General features: G+C 45.6%; 1 protein-coding gene across 1 annotated transcript in view; it reads left to right on the forward strand.

Moving 5' to 3' along the window:
* The first annotated feature begins 4508 nt into the window (after nucleotides 1-4508).
* Nucleotides 4509-20472, forward strand: part of CRHR2 (corticotropin releasing hormone receptor 2) — a 147857-nt gene continuing 131893 nt past the window's right edge. Inside the window, exons 1-2 of the mRNA XM_053960634.1 lie at nucleotides 4509-4708; nucleotides 18349-18442. Of these exons, the coding sequence (XP_053816609.1) occupies nucleotides 4643-4708; nucleotides 18349-18442 (160 nt within the window). The 5' untranslated portion in view covers nucleotides 4509-4642. The remainder of the gene's footprint in view (nucleotides 4709-18348; nucleotides 18443-20472) is intronic.

The following is a 20472-nucleotide window of genomic DNA, read 5'->3' on the forward strand; positions in this document are numbered from 1 at the left end:
GTGGTGCCCTTGGGAAGGGAAGGGCCAATGGCATCTCCTTGGCAATAGGATGTGCCACACACTGAGCACCTGGCAAAGCCCTGTGTTATTCCATGAGAATACAGTGGCCACATGAGTTCCACAGTAAAGGAAGACAGAAAATCTATTTTATGCTGAAGGGGTGATGCTTTCAGCTAATTTTCCTTCTTTCTCCCCACTCCCAAGGTTTATACTACACCCCAGAGACTTCACTATTAGGAACCATTTCAGACAATGGAACTTTCTTTAAATACCACCATTTATTTCCTCCATCCTGCATACATCCCTCCTTCCAGTGCCATTGCAAGTACTGACCTACTGAAGAGGCAGAAGCTCTGTGCCTTTGCTTTGTCAGAGTAATCCCTGTTTTCCTGAGCCATGCTCGTTACCAATTCCAACCCACCATTATTTCAGAAAACCGTCACATTCATAATTAATAAGAACTCTCCAGCTAACTTTCCTCCCTTGCAGAAATTATTCTGGTTTCAAATGTCATCGTGGCATTCACTCATTCTGCAAGAATCAAGGGGAACTCCTCCCATTCCTTCTCCCAGCTTGGCCTTTCCCAGGTCTGGCACACCCAGATCAATTCCCCTGCCACTCAAACAGAGCTGAAACCGATGCAGTCAGGAGGGAGCGGGGCAGCACAACGCTTCAGAGAATTGTAGCTGTTCTGAGCTGTCACATCTCTGAAAGGGCTCTAACTTTATTAGTTCAGGGGATGAATAAAACATCTGATACATTGTTAAAATTGGATTTACTCAGATCCTGCACAAGAGGCCTAAAACCTATTCAAGTTACACATGGGGACCCAATTTGTCCCCAAGTGGGGGCACATAGAAGAGGGCACTGGAACTCACCTGGAGGGATATACTTGATATTTTCTGATGTTTCCTTTTAACTGAAAGACATCTCATCCCCCTGAGAGGTCCTCCAGTGTTTCAGAGAGACAAAGTTGGCACCTGATTCAGCCCCATTTCACCCTTTGGTTACTGATGTCTTGTGTGATGCTTGTGGTTTTTAATAAAACTGCTTTTCAAGTTATCTCATTGTATTTTAGAAATTCCTCAGGGTTATGGACACAGCAAGGACCTCGCTGTGTTACATGTGACACCAAGAGCTGGCCATGCCCTTCCTCCAGTGAAGATTCTTTCTGTACAGCTGAGAGCAGTGGGGATACTTAGACTTGAAGTTCTTTCAGGAGCTTTAAAGAGGAATAAAAATCACCACCCAACAAGCAAAAGGGGGGTTATCCTTGTATGGGCATGACTGCAAGCCATGTCTGAAAGTCATCTGGGCAAGAACTGAGCAACTGGATCCTTGCCATGATCCCATGTGGAGACTCACTCCATCTCTGAGTGTTGATCTCAGGGGTCTCGGTGTGTTCCCTGGAAGAGCAAGGCTTACATTTCTCGTGCTATATCCACACATGTGGATATCTGTGTCTGTACCTCTCTGTTTCCACGTTAACCCTGACCAACCTCATAAACCCAGCCAGGAGGATTCATGATCCTACAAGTTTTAGAAAAGGACATGACTGGGAGAAGAGTCCCCTAAATTAAGGAAAAGCTGCAACATGAGCTCTACCCTAAAAGAATATCCAAAGGGGAGTCACCTTATAAGCAACCCAGATGACAAAAATCTTTGGTAGGACTTTGCAACCCAGCTGCAAGGGGAAGAGCCTCGGGCACGAGACTATGGGAATGATTTGTTTAGTCCTTAGATAGTCACTTTTGGGTTGTTTTGCTCTGCTTCAATACAACTTTTAAGATTACGAGGCTCTGGACAGCGCAATAAACACAGATAAATCAAAAGAGAAAGTCATGGAAAACCTTCCTGGTTCCAGGGCACTTGATGTCTGTGCACAGGCAGCTCCAGGCCTCTTTTACCCATTCCCATGAGTTCATGGAATCCTGTCGCGTGTGAGTTTCCAGTCCCAGAGGTGGATGTTTAAATGCAATAAAAAATTGGGCTGGATTTATTCCTCCCTTTTGCATTTTCATGAACAAACTCATCTTAATTGGAAGCATGCAACTTTGGGATATGGCTATGTTTTCTTTTAATAATGAAAGGAAACAAATGCTGGTGTGCAACAGGCAGAAAAGGGAAAACTAGACAAGCTTAAATATTTACATGTATTCAAACTGTTGAATAACCAGAGGAAAAGGGAAACTAATGCTGCTTTGTGAGAATTTTTGCCAGTCTCTTGGGAGGATTCCAAGTTTTCTAGTGTATATAGGTGCCCATCTCCTTGCTGTGAGATTCATGCTGTCCTAAATGGGATTCCTGGGGAAAATTAAGAATGTAAGTGTTGTTGTAAGTGTTTTAGAGAGGGTCAAAGGCTGTTTTATGCCTTTCTGAGCAAATGACAAAAGGCAAAATAATTCAGCAAGGCCTTAAAGGAAGATGTCCAGGTATTTCTGCATCTGAGTAAGGCTTGCTAAGCTTTTGCAAACCCTGAGAATTTGCTGGTACTCTTTCCTCTGTGCCACTATGACCTTTATGCAAAATTGATTTTGATTAAAAAAAACCCCAACAAACAACAAGGAAGGTTGTGGAAAGGCACTGTCTTGGGGGAAAAGGAAGAAAAGTTTCCTCCATCACCCTGAAGGAAACAGCTGGCAATAGGTGACTACATAGGCAGGGTATGGCGCTGCTCCCTGAGGAAATCCAGCTGGGCTGGGAGGGAGCTGGTCCTGTCTGCTCCTGCCCCAGAACTGTGACTGAGGGCTGTGTGCTTCAGGACACAGCTGGGCTTTTGGGGACAGTCCCAGCTGTGTCTGGGGGAAGGTTCTGACTGTGATTCACACACAGCTGGCTGTCCTCTGGGCAGATAGTAGGGTGGAGCAGAGGGGAAAATAATCTCATTAGGCTCATTGCTGGCACTGGGAAGCCCAGGGCTTGGCCTGATGCCCACACCTAACAATTCCACAGACACATCCATTGTATGGAGAGGGCAACTGGAGATGGAGGGCAGGGACTGGTAACTCTGCCAGACCCAGGAACTGGGCCCCAACAGGGTCAGGCATCCAAATCTGTAAGATTATAATTCCCTCATCATCAACATCCACCCCAGAGCAACCAGAGGGCCAGAAGCTCCTTGGGCAAGTCAGCAGGAAGATGAGGGGTGACCTTGTTCTGCACAGGGGTCTAGCCTGGCAAGTATCTGTAGCTAAGAGCAGGACAAATGTCTTTTGTTTCAGAAACCAAGTGCACAAGGGTCAGGGTTGCCTGGATAGAGGAGTGTACATGTATTGGGGAGTCCTAAAAGGCTCAGTGCTGGGGAATAAAGGGCTTCCCATGGCAACTGGGAATAGCACAGGAGGTGCCCCACAGCCTTGGAGACTTTGGGAAAGGCATGCTGATGAATCTGGTGACCAATAAGCAAGAATCTTTTTGCCCTGAGGTACAGAGGGAGATGGGAAATTTGCTTCTCGTTATCTTCCAGGTGGAGATCTTCATCACACCTGGAAATGTTGCATGGTGGGCTTGAGGGGTGTCCTGTTACTCTTGGAGTATAGGCAGGTGGTTCAGAGTGCACAGTGTCAGAGAGGATTCTCCCTTTTCTTCTCAGGTTTGTAGGGGGACACAAAATCATAGAAAGACTTGGACTGTAGGAAGATCATCCTGTTTCAACCATCCTGCCAAGGGCAGGGACACCTTCCACTATCCCAAGTTGTTCCAAGCCCCATCCAACCTGGCCTTGGACACTTCCAGGGATGGAGCAGCCACAGCTTCTGTGGGCAGCCTATGCCAGGGCCTCACCACCCTCCCAGGGAAAGATTTCTTCCTAGCATCTGATCTAAAGTTTTAGCTTAAAAAGCATGCCATCGCTATGTGCTCAAGCAGAGTCGCTCTCCCTCTTTTTATAAAACACCTCTGCACACTGTGCACACAATGCAGTTTGTACCTGGGCACTGGGGGAAGCCTGTTGCTCCTGGAAGTTTTCAGGCAGTGGAGTTAACATTTTACCTAATGCCTGGCAGAATGGGGTGGTGGTGAAGGGATTATTAATGTTCCTGAGGGGCTGTAAGGGGTGTATCCATTGCACCTAATTTTGGAAAATGATCCCCGCTGCACCCAGAGCCTGGGCAGGGAGAATCCTCTTGCTCCTGGACACTTTGGAGGCGGTGGGATTTCCAGCGTACGGGAGAGGGTGGAGGAGGATCCCCGTTATTTCTGGAAGCTGGTGTGGAAGGCGTCCCCATCGCTCGGGGAAGAGGGCTCTCCATCACTCAGAGCTCGGCGAGGGGGCTCCCCGCTGCTGCTGGCCGAGTGCGGGCGGTGCGGCCCCGCTTCCACCCGGTGCCCGATGGAGCGGGGAGCCGCTGCGGCGCTCGGAGCCGGGGCAGAGCACGGTGCCCCTCGCTGCTGGAGGCTGTGAGGGTCGCGCTCCCCCGGGGGCCCCCCGCCGCCTCCATCCCCGAGGAATCCTGGGCGGAGGGCGGGCTCGACTCCCCCTTCTCCCTCCCTCCCTGCCGGGGCTTTGCTCTGGGACGCGCCGGCAGCGCCGGGCTCGGCTCCGGGACGGCGGGCAGGGGTCAAGGACAGCAGGCTGGGGGCGATGCCGGCGCCGGGGCAGCGCCGAGGGTCCGGCTGAGCCCCGGGCACCCTCCGAGCTCTCATGGCGGGGCGAGCGCCCCAGCGCAGCCTCCCCGCGGCAGCGGCCGCCGCGCTCCTGCTCCTGCCCGTAAGTGCCGGGGAACGGGAACGGGGCGGGGGGTGCGGGACAGGGACCGGGACAGGGACAGGGACAGGGAGGGAGCGGGGGGGACGCCCCACGGAAGGCAGCGGGGCAGCGCCGGGCGCTCGCTCGGGGCTCCGTGCGGCTCCGTGCCCCGCGCCCTCGCAGGTGCGCCCCGGCTCTGGGGCACCCCGGGCGGGCACCGCTCCCTGCCAGGTGCTGCCCGGGGATCCGGCCGTCCCCGTGGCCCTTTCGTGCTCCATCACAGGTGCTGTAAGAGCCACCGTCTTTTCGCTCACCTCTGGAGCGAGTCCCTGGGCCCTTTTTAGTGCGCCCTGCCCTGTGAAACAGCCACCTTTGCTTGCCAGAAGAGGTCCCAGCACAGGGACCCCGCTGGGGTGGCAGCTCCTTGCCCCAGCGGGAAGGGGTTTTCCCTGCCATCCCCTCGCTCCCTGGTGGTGCCCGGTGTCCCCGGCCTCTGTCCCGGTGCCTCTGCTGGCACCGTGTGCCCCAGCAGCGCTCGGCAGTCAGGGGTGGCGATGGGCAGGGCTCAGCCCACGCACCCAGCCAAGCACTCGCTGCGAGTGAAACCCGCGGGAAGCTTTTCTCCATCACCAGCATCCCCCTGGGAGATGCTGGGGTGAGGTGGAGACCGGGTTGGTCTCTCTGTCGGACTGGACTTCCAAAGCTTTCCCAGTGTTTTTTGGCGGCTTGTTTGTTTTGAGCGATGGTTTCAAGTATGGTTAAGCCAGAATCGAAAAGAAAACGGGAGAGGTTAAGCAGCATTGAACCTGTGCAGAATTTGGAAAGTCTGTTCCCACAGCTTTAAAAAAAGTGGCAGTGACCCTTCTGAACCGCAGTGTAATTGATCTATCTTTAACATTTCCTTAGATAAAGAAAGAAAATATGTTCTGTTTCCCTAAGTTCTGTCTGTTTGGGTTTGGTTTGGGTTTTGTTTGTTTGTGGGGTTTTGTTTGTTTATTTTGGGGGTTTGTTTGGTTTTTTCTCCCCTCTCTAATTTAGAAAGAAAAAGAAAAGCCAGGTCAAGAACAGGCTTCAGAGACAAGCAACAATTTAATTTCTTTTTTTTTTCACAGTAGCTTTCTTAGAAGTGAGAGAATACTTTCTCACCTCCACCAGTGTCAGTTTTTTTTTATCCCCAAAAGAAGGAAGAGATCAGTGCACATGGGATCACAGTGCCATGGGTCTACACACTTGCTGTTTTCATCCCCAAACCACTTCTTCCTGATCTCTGTTTCTTAGTGTTTTTTCTCTCCCAGTATGTGTTTTCTCTTATTGATTCATTTTGGTCCATGAAAATATCTCAGTTTGTCTTTAGAGTGTGGGACTTGTCAGTGGGGTTATCAAAAGTACTCAGGTACTGAGAATTTAGCCAGACTAATCCATTCTCAATGAATCAAGAAATGTTATGTGCTTCCTCTGTGGATATAATCTATAGATTTTCCAGATTTCCAGTTCTGCTGCAACTTTGCATTTGAATTATTTCTTCAAATTTTGGTAATTGTGTCACTGTTTTAAAAACAAAACTGCCTCAAAAGAAATGGAGGAGAGAAGGTAGATTAAAGATCAAAAAAGTGAAGTTCTCGTAAAATGTGTTTAGTCCAAGAAGCGTGAACTCTGAGTGTATTCTGTGTGTTTTTATAGAGGAGCTTGTTTGGGTGGAACATGCTGATGTCTGGCAGGGTCTCACTGTATACGTGTGTGGGAAATAACATTTTGAATCTTCACCTTCAGAACGGCTCTGGTTGCTCCAGCTGTAGCAAAAGCTTTTGCTGCTCCTTTGGGGAGTGTTTTAATCCCTGAATGTTGTCAATAAATCTGGATCTCTGCTTTCCAGCTGGAGGGAACTTTGCACCAAGAAGCTTAAGAGCAGTGTTTTAAAACTTTGGCTCAAAGCCAAAGCTCTTAAGTTCTTGTTTAACTTGAAAACACTCAAAAGTGGACTCAAAGTCAGTGACTTTATCCACATTTGTGGATTTGAGGAAAAGAATGGCTGCTTGTGAGAGCAGGCCCTTACCCAATTAAGGGAGTTGAAGTTTTCACAGCAGCCAAGCAATTGTGTTTTATGGGAGCTGCAGGTTTGCAACGCCCACGAGATGAGGCAACTTTCTGGTACAGAATTAGATCTGCCACATGAAAATGCTGGTGCAAATGACCTGACAGATTTCACAGGGCTGGTCAGCAAAAGGGTGAAGACTTGAACTGAGATTTATGTTCTCTTAAAGGAGTTCTGGATGTATGATGCACTTGAAAATACATTTAACTGAATGTGGGAAACAAAAACCAAACCATAAAATGAAGGCAAATTAGTCTTATGATATTTTTATATGAAGTCCTTGCTAAATTCACGTAATTTGGAGAAGGGGGGATTATTCATCAAAACCAAAAGCAAGGCTTGCTATCATTTATTTGTTCTCCTGGAGCTGTTAAAAGAGCTGGGGCAGTGTGAGTGTATCAGCCAGTGATGACAAGTTAAATAGTATTCCTGGTCTGAGGCTGCCAAAATTCAGCCCTGTTGTGAATTAATGCAGCACAAACATCTCATCAGGAGAAGCCTTTCCTGGGGCAGTACTTTATCAGGGTTTAGTTTGTAACCATCCCATGGCAATTGGATGTTGGAGGGAGGTGGCTGTGTGCTGGTGTTGGCTGGCTGTAGTTTTGCCATAAAACATTTCAGTGATGATGTTCATCCCTGCCCCTAGCCAGCAAGAAAGCAGCTTTAGCTTTTGTGCATATAAGGCATCTGCTTACATATTATTATCCTGTCAAGAGCAGAGGAAAAGTCATGATCAAGTCCTCTAAACTCTGTGACCTTCATATTCCAAACCAGAGCGTGGTTGTGAAGGAAGAGAGATCTGGGATCTCTTTGCAGGCTGTGCATTGTCAGGTGCAGAATTTTAATTTCAGCCTCACAAGTTCTAACTCCACTGCTACATCAATATCTCCAGGAAAGCTCTCCAGCCTTCAGAATAAAATGCCAGGGAGTGACTTGTGCTCATGTGATTGAGCTCCTTCAGCATCTAAACCAGGGAGATGCTGTGCAGACTGTGGACAGAGCTGGTCCATGGTGCTCCCTAGCTCCCAGATCATTCCCAGGAACTGTGTGAGACACCACCAGATTGCTTGGGGCAGAAATGTGGCCAGGAGCCATTCTAAAAATTGAACAGTTGAAGTGATTAAGGACTCAGACCTTTGCACTGCTTGATTTATTGGCTTGGATGGAGAGTGCTGTGCTGCCATCGCTCTGGGCTCGCCCCAGGGAGGGGTTTTCCTCTAAAGCCAACTCTTCATTGCTTTGAATTTGGTGATCAGCTCTCTTTGTGCCAGGGATTACTGCGAGTTCCTGCTGCTGATGTGCTGAACTGAGAGATTCACCTCGAGAAAAACGGGGTAGTGGGTGATACGGACTTACTAAGGATGCGTTTTCCTGTTTTCTTTTTATTTTCATTTTGCCCTATTAGTAAACCAAATATTTTAAAAATATTGTATTAGAACAAACATTTGCACATTTCTAGAGTCTTTTAATAGTTCTGCAGATCTTATTTTTTGGGGAGAGGGGGAGGTGAGGAAATGTGGGTGGCAACAACAGGCTGCACATGCTGCTGAATCTGCTCCTTTGTAGTTTATATCACTTTCAGGTTTTGCAGCACTGCAAATGCAAGAAGGAGATTTAGGGGAAAGCTGGTTTACTCTAGATTAAAAATTTATCCAGCAGATGACTTTTTTGCAGGAATTTTCTTTGCCACATGATGTCTGTAAATTGCAACAGATCGTGTCCATGTCCTTCTTTCTTGTATTTTACACCACTTTTAATCCCAAATGTAGTCTGCTCTTCCTTAAAGTGCAAACATTAATTACTGGATGTAAAGCTGGAGCTGTCCAGCGGGCCACTCTCACCTCCCTGCCTCATGTGGATACTCAATGGCCTGTGTTAAAGTATTGCATAAACATTGTTTTTGCCTCCTTATCTTTCTGTTCATGACAGTTGAACACTTTGTGACGATTTGCTTTAGAAAACTATTTCTTTTATCAAACTATTTCTTTATACAGAATTGCTTTCTTTTGCTGCTAATAATTCTTTTAATCTTAACAGCTTTGAAGGCAGCTGTATTTGATTTAAGTTGGCAAATGTTGGGTAAAGTGTTTTAATTTTCTTCTCTGAGAAGTTGTATAAATTTGCCTGCGGTCCTTGTTACAAGAGAAGACAAATAGAAAGTAGATCAGTCAACAGACAGAGCTGTCCTTCAGGTGACTGTCTGCTTGAATCTCGTCAGTCACATCCAAATACATGAAAATTTCATTTCCAGTTGGTGGTTCCAGCGAGGGGGTGTTTGTGGGATGCTCCCTGCAATGCTCTTTGACAAGGAGCATGTTCCGTGGTAAGCACTGCTCAGTTCCCTGGCCCTGGGCTCATCTGCTTTGGCTCTCCCAAGCAGATGTTGTGCTGGATCTTCTCAAAGGCTGGTCCATTTGGCTGTGGAAGGGAGAGAGAAGAGCACCTCACAGAGATGAATTCCAGTGTCCTGTCCTGACCTCTGACTCCCAAGTCCCTCCTTGCTGTGCAGAGGAGCCAACATTGACAGCCAGGTGCTGGGAGTGTGCTGCTCCTTCCCCAGCTCTGGTGTGGAGCTCAGTGGGTGGAGAACTGGGAATCTGCCTTTCCAAACATCCCTTAAGCCTCATGTGCCTGCACAGAAACTCAGCATGTTTTCACTAAATAAGAAAGAAAATCCATTTGATAATTCATGAGCTGAAAAGTACTTCTTCCATGGAGCTGTGAGAAAATGAAACTAATTAAATGAAGCCAATTAAAGCTCTATAAACTTTTGCATAATGCTGGCTGAGTAACTGTCCACTCTGGGCTGTGTATGCCGGGAAAGTAAATAGTGAGTAATGCAGATGGAGATTAAAATACATTAGCTGTCCTCACTGCAATGCTAAACCCTTGCCCTGGTAATAGTAGCTGAAGTGCCAGAGGGCTGGAGAGGAGCTGCCTGCTTCCCAGGGCTGTGGGACAATCCCTGCTGCTGTTCCCCAGGTCCCTGGCATGCGGGAGAGCTGCTCAGTGCTGGTACCTCTGCACTGCCGTGGTTTGGGAAGTGCTGTGCTCTGGCAGGGGTGGCTTTTCCAGTGCAAAGGAAGGAGGAAAGGAGGCAAAAGGGAAGGAAAGGAAGTGTGCTGACGGGCCTGAACAGGTTTCCTGTGGGGCTGCCAGCCAGGCTCCGCTCGCTGAGGTATCGATTCCCTTTGAGTGGCAGGAGCAGATCCCAGGCCTGGGCATGGCTTGGGTTTCAGGGGGCTCACGCCAGCAGAGGCTCCTGAGCCACGCCAGGGCTCTGCTGGGCACTGTGGCCATCACAGCTCTTCCCTTGCTGCTTGCTTGTTGTGTGAGCAAACATCCCTGCCAGGGACCAGGCTGCTCCTTCTGCTGCCAATCGGCTCTTTCACAGCAGAGAGGGAGCCCAGGGTGTCCCTCTGGCTGCTGAGAATGGTGTGTCAGAGCTCAGGAAAGTATTTTGACCAGGTGTGCTTCCAGGCAGAGGCACTGAGGATCTTTCCTCATCCTGCCTCAAAACTCACCTGCTGGGACATCGGCTGAGACACCTTCCAAAGTGTAAGAATCCCTCACTTTATCAAAAGAAGTATCTTCATGAGGATTTTGAAGTCTTGTCAGACTTGCAGTATTTCTTTCCTTCAGAAAATTAAAAAAAAAAAAAGGATTAAAAGAAAATTTTATCTTTAAATACAGTAATAATTAAAAAGAATATCTTTTCCTAGTATTTGGCATACTATTTCAATTATAATTATGTGAAAAGAGTAAAAAAAATCTTAGAAACATGAGTGAGAAAGCCTCTGGATTGCTGATTGTTGTTCAAGATACAGTCTGTAAGCTGTTTACTGCATTGCCCATTGAAAGAGTGGGGAGTAATTGTTATCTGTGATTCTTTTTACCACAGGGACTATAAGTCATATAGAATCAAGGAATGAAAAAAAAAAAAATTTGTGCTGGAAGGGATTGCCAGAAGTCCAGTCACCTTCTCAAGGCAGGGTTAATTCCAAAACCAAATCATTCTCATCCAGTTCAGCTGTGAAAATCTGCAAAGATGGAGCTCTCACAGCATCTCTGAAATGTCGTTTTACAACATCTCTTTTCCGATGCTCAGTCGTTGTCATGGTGCATAATTTTTTCTTTATGTTCTGTGAGATTTTCCCTCACTTCAAATTGTGAATGATGCCTGTCTTGATGCTCTGCTGTCAGCTCCTGAAAGGAATCTGACTCCTCAGAGAGGAGTCTGTGATTCCCCTTCAGGTAGTGAAAGATAATTCCAGACCTGGAGTTAAATTTCACTTGGTTTTCAAATCTAGAAGTGGGCTCCAGCCCAAGAATTAGCAGTTTAAGGAAAGATGGAGAGAAAGTTCACTGCTGATACCCAGTGCCACCTCACTGACTCATTTTTAAATCCCTGTCAGGAAATCTTGGGTCCACATTTTGTGGAGGATACAGAGGTACCACTGTTGGCATTCCATGGGAAGCTGAGCAGATGTCTTCAGCTGACAAAGTCTTGATCCAGATGGGTTTTTACCTTTTTTTCAGGTGGCAGAGACCTGAAAAACAAAGATGAGGAGCTCAGATTTGTTGAGCTGAAGCTGGGAGAGCCTGTGAGGGGTGGCTTTGGAAGTGCAGTGGCAGTGGTGACAGTGCATGGGTGAATGATCCTTGCAGAGGCTCTGCCTGTAGGTAAAGGTTAGATGAGGGAGGTATTGGCATTCACTTGGGTAAATATGACTTTTAAACTTGAGCTGCTCTGGATTCCCTGAGTGTTTTGTCTCCAGTGCATTATTATCTCATCCTGCAGTCCATGTTAAAGCACAGGTGATGGATTGATCCATGACAGTGGTTCCTTCTTCCACTTCTGAGCACTGGGGAGCCTGAAGCAAAGCCTGCTGGAATAGAGGGGTGAGGTGAATCACATTGCAGCTGCTGAGAGGAGTCACAGGAATTGGAATTGGGTGGGAAAAAATAACTCACAGACCTAAGGAGAGGGCAGACATGAAGGCAGGAGTGTCCTGAGGGGCTTGCTCCCCTCCCAGGCTCTGAATATGATACCCACATGATGACCGACCAACAAAACTCTTCAAGGATGTGAAATTGAAAAGTCTTTCCATTAAACAATTTTATTTCAGGAGAGCTGCAGCTTGTGATTCAAATGCAGTCATGCTCATTTTCAACATCTCAGGTTGCTCTGGAAGGGCTTGGAGACCTGGTTGGACAAGTCCAGCCCATGGGTGGCCTTAACCAGGTCTGGTTTGTATCTCATGCTTCAGAAAATCCCTCAGCACCTGCGTGGCTTTCAGTGGATGGAGAACCTCCCCTCTCAAATCTGCTTCAGCAGAGCATGGAGGCAGTGCTCACTGAAAGCAGATCTCCAAGTTTCAAAGACAACAGTGAAGTTCAGCGGTGGGCTCAGAGTAGCAGGTGCTCAAGGTTTTTTTTTTTTTTAAATTTATTTTTGCATAAACATTGATTTAATTTCATGCCTTAAAACCAAGCATGTGTTTAGTTGCACTATTGAACTGGGGTCCTAATTCCCATTTCATGCAGACTTTTAGTCTCTTTTTCCAGACTTCCTGGAAGAGCTGCAGAATACATCTGGCCTCTTAAGATCATGGAGCAGTGTCTCCTGGAGCATTTGGTGTTCTCTAGCAAGTAGCAATGTTTTATGTGGCCACTTGGATTAACTCAGAGGGAGTTTAAAGAGCTGAAGGATGATTTGAAAAGGAGCCTATTTTTCTTGAACTGTGCTCAGAGTCCTTCCCTTTACTGTAACCTTAGCTGGCTCAGGTTTCAGGTTGCAGGCTCCTGTGAAAACTTGTATTTAGACTTTCTATCCCAAATGGAAATTATTTTTCTGGTGAAGCCAAGCCAAACAACTGTACGCTGCCAAGTGCTGCTGCACGAGCGATTTTAAGTCACTGTGTTGAGAAAGGCCAAAAACATCTTGAGGCAGAGGGCTGACCTTTTTGGTTCTCCATAAAACAAAGTCTTTCCAACACACTGGCCCTCTGACTTCTGTTCTTTAATAAGCATCTCTTTCAGATGCATCTTGTGGATGAAGTAACCACATGGCAGTGGATATAAACCCATCCTGGCCATTGTGAAGATGGCTTTCCCCTCCTCTCCTGTGCTAATCTCTGTTTTTGTCCTGAAGTAGCAGTTTTCACTCCTCTGATTGTACCTATTCCTTCAGGTGATGAGTAGTCAGCAAATATTCCAGCTCTCCTCATTCTCTCCCATGTGTTGCCCTCTCTTAGAAGGAAAGAGCTGCTCAGATGAACACTGGCATTTTTAATAAGAGCATTCCAAGGAATATCTGGTGGGTTTTTTTTTCCCAAAGGCTCTGTTTCTCCCCACCAGTGATGTAGAACTTGCCAGATGCCCACCTGCCCTGGACACTGTGTTCAAACAGAGGATGGATTTTGTCAAGGAAGTGTGGGATTCACTTTGGTTTTGCTGAGTTGAGCTCTTTCATTAATTACATTTTCATTGTGAAGTTAGATGCCTGTGTTTCCCTAAGATGAGCTTCTCTGCACACAAACTAAATTTTTGCTTTTAATTGGGCCACTGCTCTGAGCATTTCCATCCCAGAAGTTGGGGTGAGAACTCAGTCTCATTGTGGAGATGGAGTGAATTTATTTGCATTGCCTAATTGAAGAACTAAAAATTAAATGCAGGTTTCCCTTTTCTCTCACACACACACTTTTTTTTTTCTTTTTTTTTTCTTTCCCTGGGTTCTGGGGCAAAGCTACTAAGCAGCAGCTTTTCTGTGTGCTGAAGACAGTTTTGCTGCAATTTTGATGTTGAAACAAGGTAGCATTTGCAGCCTTGGATATTTTAAAGAAATACATGGGAAAAGCTGGAGTCTTGAGAGAAGAGGTGCCCAGAGATGAAGGATAGGAAGAAGCATCCTCCTGACATAATCCATGCCAGGTGGTTTCTCAGGAGTGGAAAATGCTTTGGCTTTATAGAGAGCACAGTGAATAGTGCAAGGTGAGACTTTGTGCGGCAAAGGAGACATGAGATGGACCCTTCTCTTGTCAGCTGTGGACTGAGCACATTTTGTGTTGATAACTCCCACATTTTTCCATGTTGGAAGGTCACTTGCTCAGTAAAAGAAAGAGCACAGATGATTAAACAAGACGGTGATGTGCTCGTGTCTTCCTGCAGCCATCATCTCCAGGGATGTTTTGACCTCTCCTTTTGTATGTAGTGTCTAAAGAAAATTTAGGAAGGATGCATCCAAGAGACTCTGTCCTTACAGTGCATAAGACCCAGGTGATGCAGTCAGTGGAGGTCATTCCAATTTAAAGATTTAAAATACTGCAGATGAACTGCATCTGGAAAATTCCTGCTTCTCTTCCTGAATTCCAAAGGAATCCCTGTGTGATCAGCTCAGCTGCTGCTCTCTCTGTTTTGAAGTCTAAATCCCACTGCTTTTCTGGGAGTGGCTTTCTGCTGAGATGCTCTTGTACTTCCATGGGATGGATTTCTCTGGGACCTCGGGAGTACTAGAAACTACTTTTTTTTTTTTTTTTTAAGAGTTTTTGCTCTGTTGCTTTGAGGCTGTGTCAGATGTCAGCACCTCTCAGCATGCCACCAGCAGATGTTTGACAGGGAGGCCTAACAACTGGCTTTTATTAGAGCACTGCAATGTGGCATCTGGGAATTCTTGTGTGAGGATGGGAAAGGGGAGGTGTGTGCATCTGTCCATGTGTGGCAGCATCCACTGCCTCCAAGCTCACCTCCACCTTGGCAAGGGGTGTTCCATTGTTGTGGGTCATTCCTTTTTCTCTTCAGTCCTTCCTTTCAGCTTGCATTCCTGCTAACTTCACCCACTCTGCTGCTGCCTACTGTGAAATATTTAAAATATCACAAAAATGAGCCATTCCTTTATAATCCTGTAGCCATTTCTTCCATATTTGAGAAGAAAAAACAACCTCTTCCATGCAGGTGAATTTTACAGCACCGATGTTCATTTGGTTTTATATTTCTATATTGCTTCATAGAGGAACTCAGTATTTCAAACCAGGATTCTTTGTTAATTCTTCTTAAAATGAAGTTGCAAATCCTCTCTTACCTGGATGAAATAACCACAAATGCTGGTTGGAACTGAGAGCAGGCAACTCTTGTGTCTCGTAGTTGATGCCCTCTGACAGAGATAAAGATCTTTCATGAATTAATGAAGAGCAGTGACCGTGTCCAAGGGGAAAGATCCAACAAAATGCCCATGAGAGAGGCAGACAGTGCCACACCAGAGCAACTCATCCTTTTCCCAAAGTCCTCTCAGATGTGAATAGGAAGTTGACCAAAGGCTCTGTATTTTTTTTTTTTTTTCTGAAGGCTCAGAGCTGGCCTGCTCTTAGTTGGTGTCCCTGCTTTGGAACGTAAAGGATTCATTTCCACCTCAGTCTTTGGCTTGGCACATTAGTTTTATTTGTTCATAAATGTCCACAGTGGCTCTGAGGAATTAAGCTGGACATCTCTGTGCATGATTTAGGTAAATTTTCAGGACAGAAAATAAGTGATTTGGTGGGCAGAGGTTATGGAATAGCTCTTTTAAGAGAAATGCAGTTTGAGTAAAGTCATGTATTAGTGACCCAAAGCAATTTCAGTACTTCAAAATATAATTTCAGTCATGGGCCCAATTATTTATCTTTACAATTCAACATTACTGAAATGTTTGTCTTTCTTTCTTTTTTTTTTTTGCTGTTTTTTATTATTGTAAGAGGGGCTTTTGAAGGCTGACCTAGAACAGAGGCTGGACAGAGCTAAAGAATAAAGCAGGGATTTATTCAAAGGATCTCCTCCATGGATCCACCTTGGGCAGCACCAGAGCCCAGCCAGGGCTGCACCCAAGATGAACCAAAATGGTCCCAAAATGCACGAGCGCTCCCGGGGGCTCTCACTGGGATCAGCTCTGCTCCATTTGCACCTTGCAGTTCATTGTCCCATTCCAGCTTTAGCCCATGCACTCCCATCCTGCTTGTTTTTCTCTCTCCAGCCCATGTTGTTTGTGCTCTTGGGCCTGAGATTTGGATCATTTGTCCTTGGTGCCCAGCTGGAGAAGGAATTGTTTTGTCCCCCTGCTCTGTGAAGAGAGCTCACCATCCCATAATATGAAGCTCAGAACTACACACTGAAGCAGTAGAGATTCTGAAAAATATAAAAGCTAAAACCTGAGGCATAATTTGGGTTTATCTGCTTTAAATACATTTTTTTTTTTAAAGAAGTTTCGCTCACATCAAGGCTGTTGACTGTGGTTAGCGGAGAGAAAATGAAACCAAAAGTAACATAATATGTGGAAGGCACTTTTCCCCCCAGCCAAATTAACCTGAGCTGACCCTAAGGCAAATGTGACATTTAACCTTTCCTATTCCTCCCCAAGCTGTGCTGAGCTTGACCTCTGTCTGTGCTTTCCCATCGTCCTGGGGAGGGCACAGCTGAACACGCGGCGTATTTACAGTACACGGGGATGGCTTGAGTTTCTTCTTTGAAGTGAGGCAGTGCTTTGGCCTGGGAGGTGGCAGAGGGGTGAGGGGTGGAGGGGAAGAAATGCCTCTGCTGTCTCAACATGCCTGGATCTGGCAGGAGACGTGGCCACTGCAGAGTCTGGGGTTTGGGAGCTCTGTGCCTCGGGGGGTGGAATCTGTACCTGGCTTTATCTCCCTGACCTGACCATGCACGGAGGTCCTGCTGTGGGAGGCAGGAGTTCGGAGCCTCCCTGGATGCTGGAATTTGAAATGCAGGGAATTCTCAGAATCTCGAGCCTGTAAGGCAAAGTTTAGGATTGAACACAAGATTTGATCTGAGACTTTAGAAAAGGCTTTTAAATTAAGGTGCTAGAAGTGAGAATGTAGATTTGTAGTTAAAAGCAGAGATATGTTAAGTAGAAGAAAGTTTAAAGTTTTAGAGTACGGAACTGTAAGTTTGTGTGTTATAACATGATTAATTTAAAAAGCTTACACTGTGTTATGAGTCTATAAAACAAAATATTTAAGAATTAGGTCAAAAATATAAATATATTTGTTAGTAGTGTTATATTAGTTAATAAATCTTTAAAAGGTCTTGTAACTAAGAGTCTTGGGACATTTTGAGTTATGTGGTGAAGATGTGATCTGAACTCACCCTTCCTACCTGTGTAAAAGATAAGAAAAATAAATCACATTATCTGAAACAACTTAGAAGTCCTGTCTCTAACTAATTCAAAATTCTTCACACATCCTCACACCTGGAGGAGAAACAGCCCCTTCATGGAGTTTGTATGAAAAGAATGAAATCTGGGAAAGGCTCTCTGTTTGTACTTCAACACTTCCTATTTTATAAAATAACAGCAAAGTGAGAAATAGGTAGAACAAGGTGTTGTACAAAGAACAGTTGTTCTTTAGAGACAACACTGCTGATGGATTCTATTGTCATGAGCACTTACCCTCCTTTTTATTAAGTGACAGAGAATTCAGTGACAAAAAATGGGTTCCTCAATCACTTAACACACCTTAGAGCACTGAAATATAATATCAACCTTTAAGGAATATGGTTGTTTCCCTGAGTAAAAGCTGCCTGAATTTTGTTGGAGTCATTCTGTGTAAACAGAAAAGCAAAGGCATTTTGTGTGTTACCATGGCTTTATATCCCCCTCAGAAACAGTCAGAAAGATTTTGTTTCATAGTTTGAAAATTGAATTTTCTGTCATTGATTTGTCACTCCTGAATTTTCCTGCCACATTTCGTCCTGCCTTTCTTAAAGGACTTTCCAAGAGCTTCTCTTGCTCCAAGCAGGATCCCAACTTGGCTCTACAGTTTGGTGTGGGCTCCTCTCCTCTGTCTGCACTGGGCACTTTATTTTGAGTGTGAAAATTAAATATCCCCATCGATTTTCAACTCTTATTTCCTAAATTTTACTTGGGGTTATACTGTTACCTTGTGCTGAACTTGCAGCTTTCTCAAAGTGCCCATGTTGGCATTTCTGCTCTTTCTCACTGTTATTTGTCCTCAGTAGAAGGCTCAGCCCTGAATGCTGAGGGTCAGAAACTTGTGTGTCTTCCACTGGCTAAAAAGAGCCACAGGACACCTTACAGGGATGCCCAATTATCCTATACATTCCATGGAAACACCTTCTTCAAGCCCTCTGAACTGCCCTTTGCCAATTGCTGTATCTCTTGAATGTGCAAGGATCTTTGGCACCCACATACCAATTAAAAGTTTACTGAAAAAACTCAACACTCAATCTTTAATGGATGTGATTCAGCTCTGCTGTTTCAGGCATCTACTTTCAGGTGATGAGACAAAGGGGATCCAGAGCTTTGTTAAAGGCACTGAGCAGCTCCCACAAGGAGAGATCCAGAATAGGTGGTTAATTTGCAGTTTCCTGCATTAGTCAGGTGAATTTCATGTGATGCACTGGAGCCGAGCAAGTACAACCACAAACCTTCTGTGTCAGGGGGTGTCTGTGCCTGAATAAATCATGAATGGGAACTGCTCTGAGACTGCTGGGGCTTATTGTACTCATGAATGAGAAAATCTGTTCTAGGTTGCTGCTTTACCTGCTTGGTTTCTTTCTGTTTATCCAGATAGTTCTCCACTGTGAATCCTCTGTGAACCTGCCCTTGTCCGTTCTGCTGGAAAAGTACTGCGAAGCTTTGTCAGCCCGCACCAATGTCACAGGTATTTACTCCTCTGTTTCTTCGTGGCTTCTTGTTACTTGAGGATCCATTTTCAAAGTGCCCTTGCTCCAGGAACATCTTCTCCTGCTGAGATAAACATATTGTCTCCAGCTTTAGCTTTTCCTTGGTGACAATGTGTGATGAGGAAGGAGAACTTGGAATTTTACACACCTGGAGAGAGCTTCAGGGGAACTACTGACAGCCCTTTCTCATGGTTTAATCTGTTGAATTAGCCTTACTGACGGATGTGGTAGTTGAAGATTAGTATAGTTGAAGTGTCTTGCCCATTTATCCAGACCAGTTTGTAGAAGCAGGGCAAAGCACTTGTCTCTTGGCTAAAATACACCAGCACAAAAATGATGCTGTAAGAGATGTGAAACTGGATCCAGCTTTGTTTCAGAAGTGGGAGAAGCACACTCAGAGCCACACTCCTCTGCAGCATGACTTGGGGGGGTGTACTGCAATGAAGGGTGCTTCTGAGGGAAAAACTAAATTTCTTCCCTTCCTCCTCACTTCCTTTTTCCCCCTAGTGAATATTCGTGGAGTAAGGAGCTTAAGATATAATGTAGGTGTTGTCATTCAGCCAGGTGTCCATCACTGGGAAACAGCAAAGGAAATGAGGCTCAGGGAATTAAAAATCTTTCTGTAAAATATGTTGGACCAGTGGTGTTTTATTCTGACTTAATTCCTTCAGGACAATAAGCTGATCTGGATATCAGACTGAAGTGTGAAAGTTGTGGTGCCTTAACTGCCTTATGGTGGCTTGGGGTCCGTCTGGCCCCGGGGGCAGCAGCCGCCGTAGGTGTCCCAGGTAGGGCTGTGCTGATGAGGCACAGCCTGTCTGGGCCCCTGGGCTAGCTCCGAGCTGCAGGCAGCTTTAGTGAGCACTTGTGGAGTGATTTCAGCTCAGTGAGTTCAGCTCTCAGTGATTTCAGCTCTCAGTGATTTCAGCTCTGTGCTCGCAAAGTGCCTCGGCAGACGCAGGGATGGAGAGAGGTGAAGGCTGCGTGGAGTTCTGCGGAGATGTCTTTATTGGCAGCTTCTGCAAAGGGTTCCAATGACAACTCTTCCATCTGAACTGAGTAGAAGTGAAGGTTTAAGTAGGCAACTGGGAGATTAGAAATTGTCCAATGGCTAGAGTTGAAGAGAATACGACCTATAGCTTTACAGAGAGATAACAAAAGTCTGATGTGCAGAAGAGGGGCAGCTCCAGTCTACTCATCATGACTCTGCATTTCTTATCTTAGGCTAGTGACCTCCATAGAGGCCTTTCAGGGCCTCTGACTGCTACACTGCCTCTCAATTTGCATATAAATGGGTGTGTTGACCTGTTTTATGAATCTGCCCCAAGCTCTGCCCCTTGGTGCCACTGTGTTCCAGAGAGCAGCTCTGCCTCCTGTAGCAGATTTGTTTAAATCAGTTTAATGACCATCTATTCCATTCCTTAGCTGGAAACAAAGGGAAGATAAATGAGGTTCTATATTTGGACCTTTCCTTTAGGTGTTCTTTGCCTTTTGGATGTGTTTGTAAATATTATCGTAAAACTTGCCATTTATTCATGAAGTGTTTTTCCTTGTGCAGAGCTTCTGTTTTAGAAAAAAAACCCACAAATTTCACGCCAGGCTGTCTTAGAAGTCAGCAAACAATTTATTTTTCAGTTGTTGACAAAATATAATTTTCTGGACTGTTTATGTGATGCATGAAGACACGGCATATTTTCCAGTGGAGTGTGGCTACTGGAAAAGAATTTTAATGGGAAAGGGAAGGGAGAAGATACAGAAGTCTCTCTTCTATTCCACTATCTTTGTGAGGTATCACTGATCAGAGGTAAAGCAATACTCTGAAATTAATGGAAGTTGATTTTTATAGTCAGTCTAACCTGCAGCTTTTTTAGAACAAATTTTCTTTGATACTTTAAAATCCTGAGAACCTGTACTGTGCTTTGAGAGTGGGTTTATACAAGTAATAAACCCTACATATAATAAAATATAGTAAATCTCAAATCTCTTTCATGGTCAGCCTCAGGTATAA

Source organism: Vidua chalybeata, chromosome 1 (assembly GCF_026979565.1).
Source record: "Vidua chalybeata isolate OUT-0048 chromosome 1, bVidCha1 merged haplotype, whole genome shotgun sequence".
NCBI lineage: Eukaryota > Metazoa > Chordata > Aves > Passeriformes > Viduidae > Vidua > Vidua chalybeata.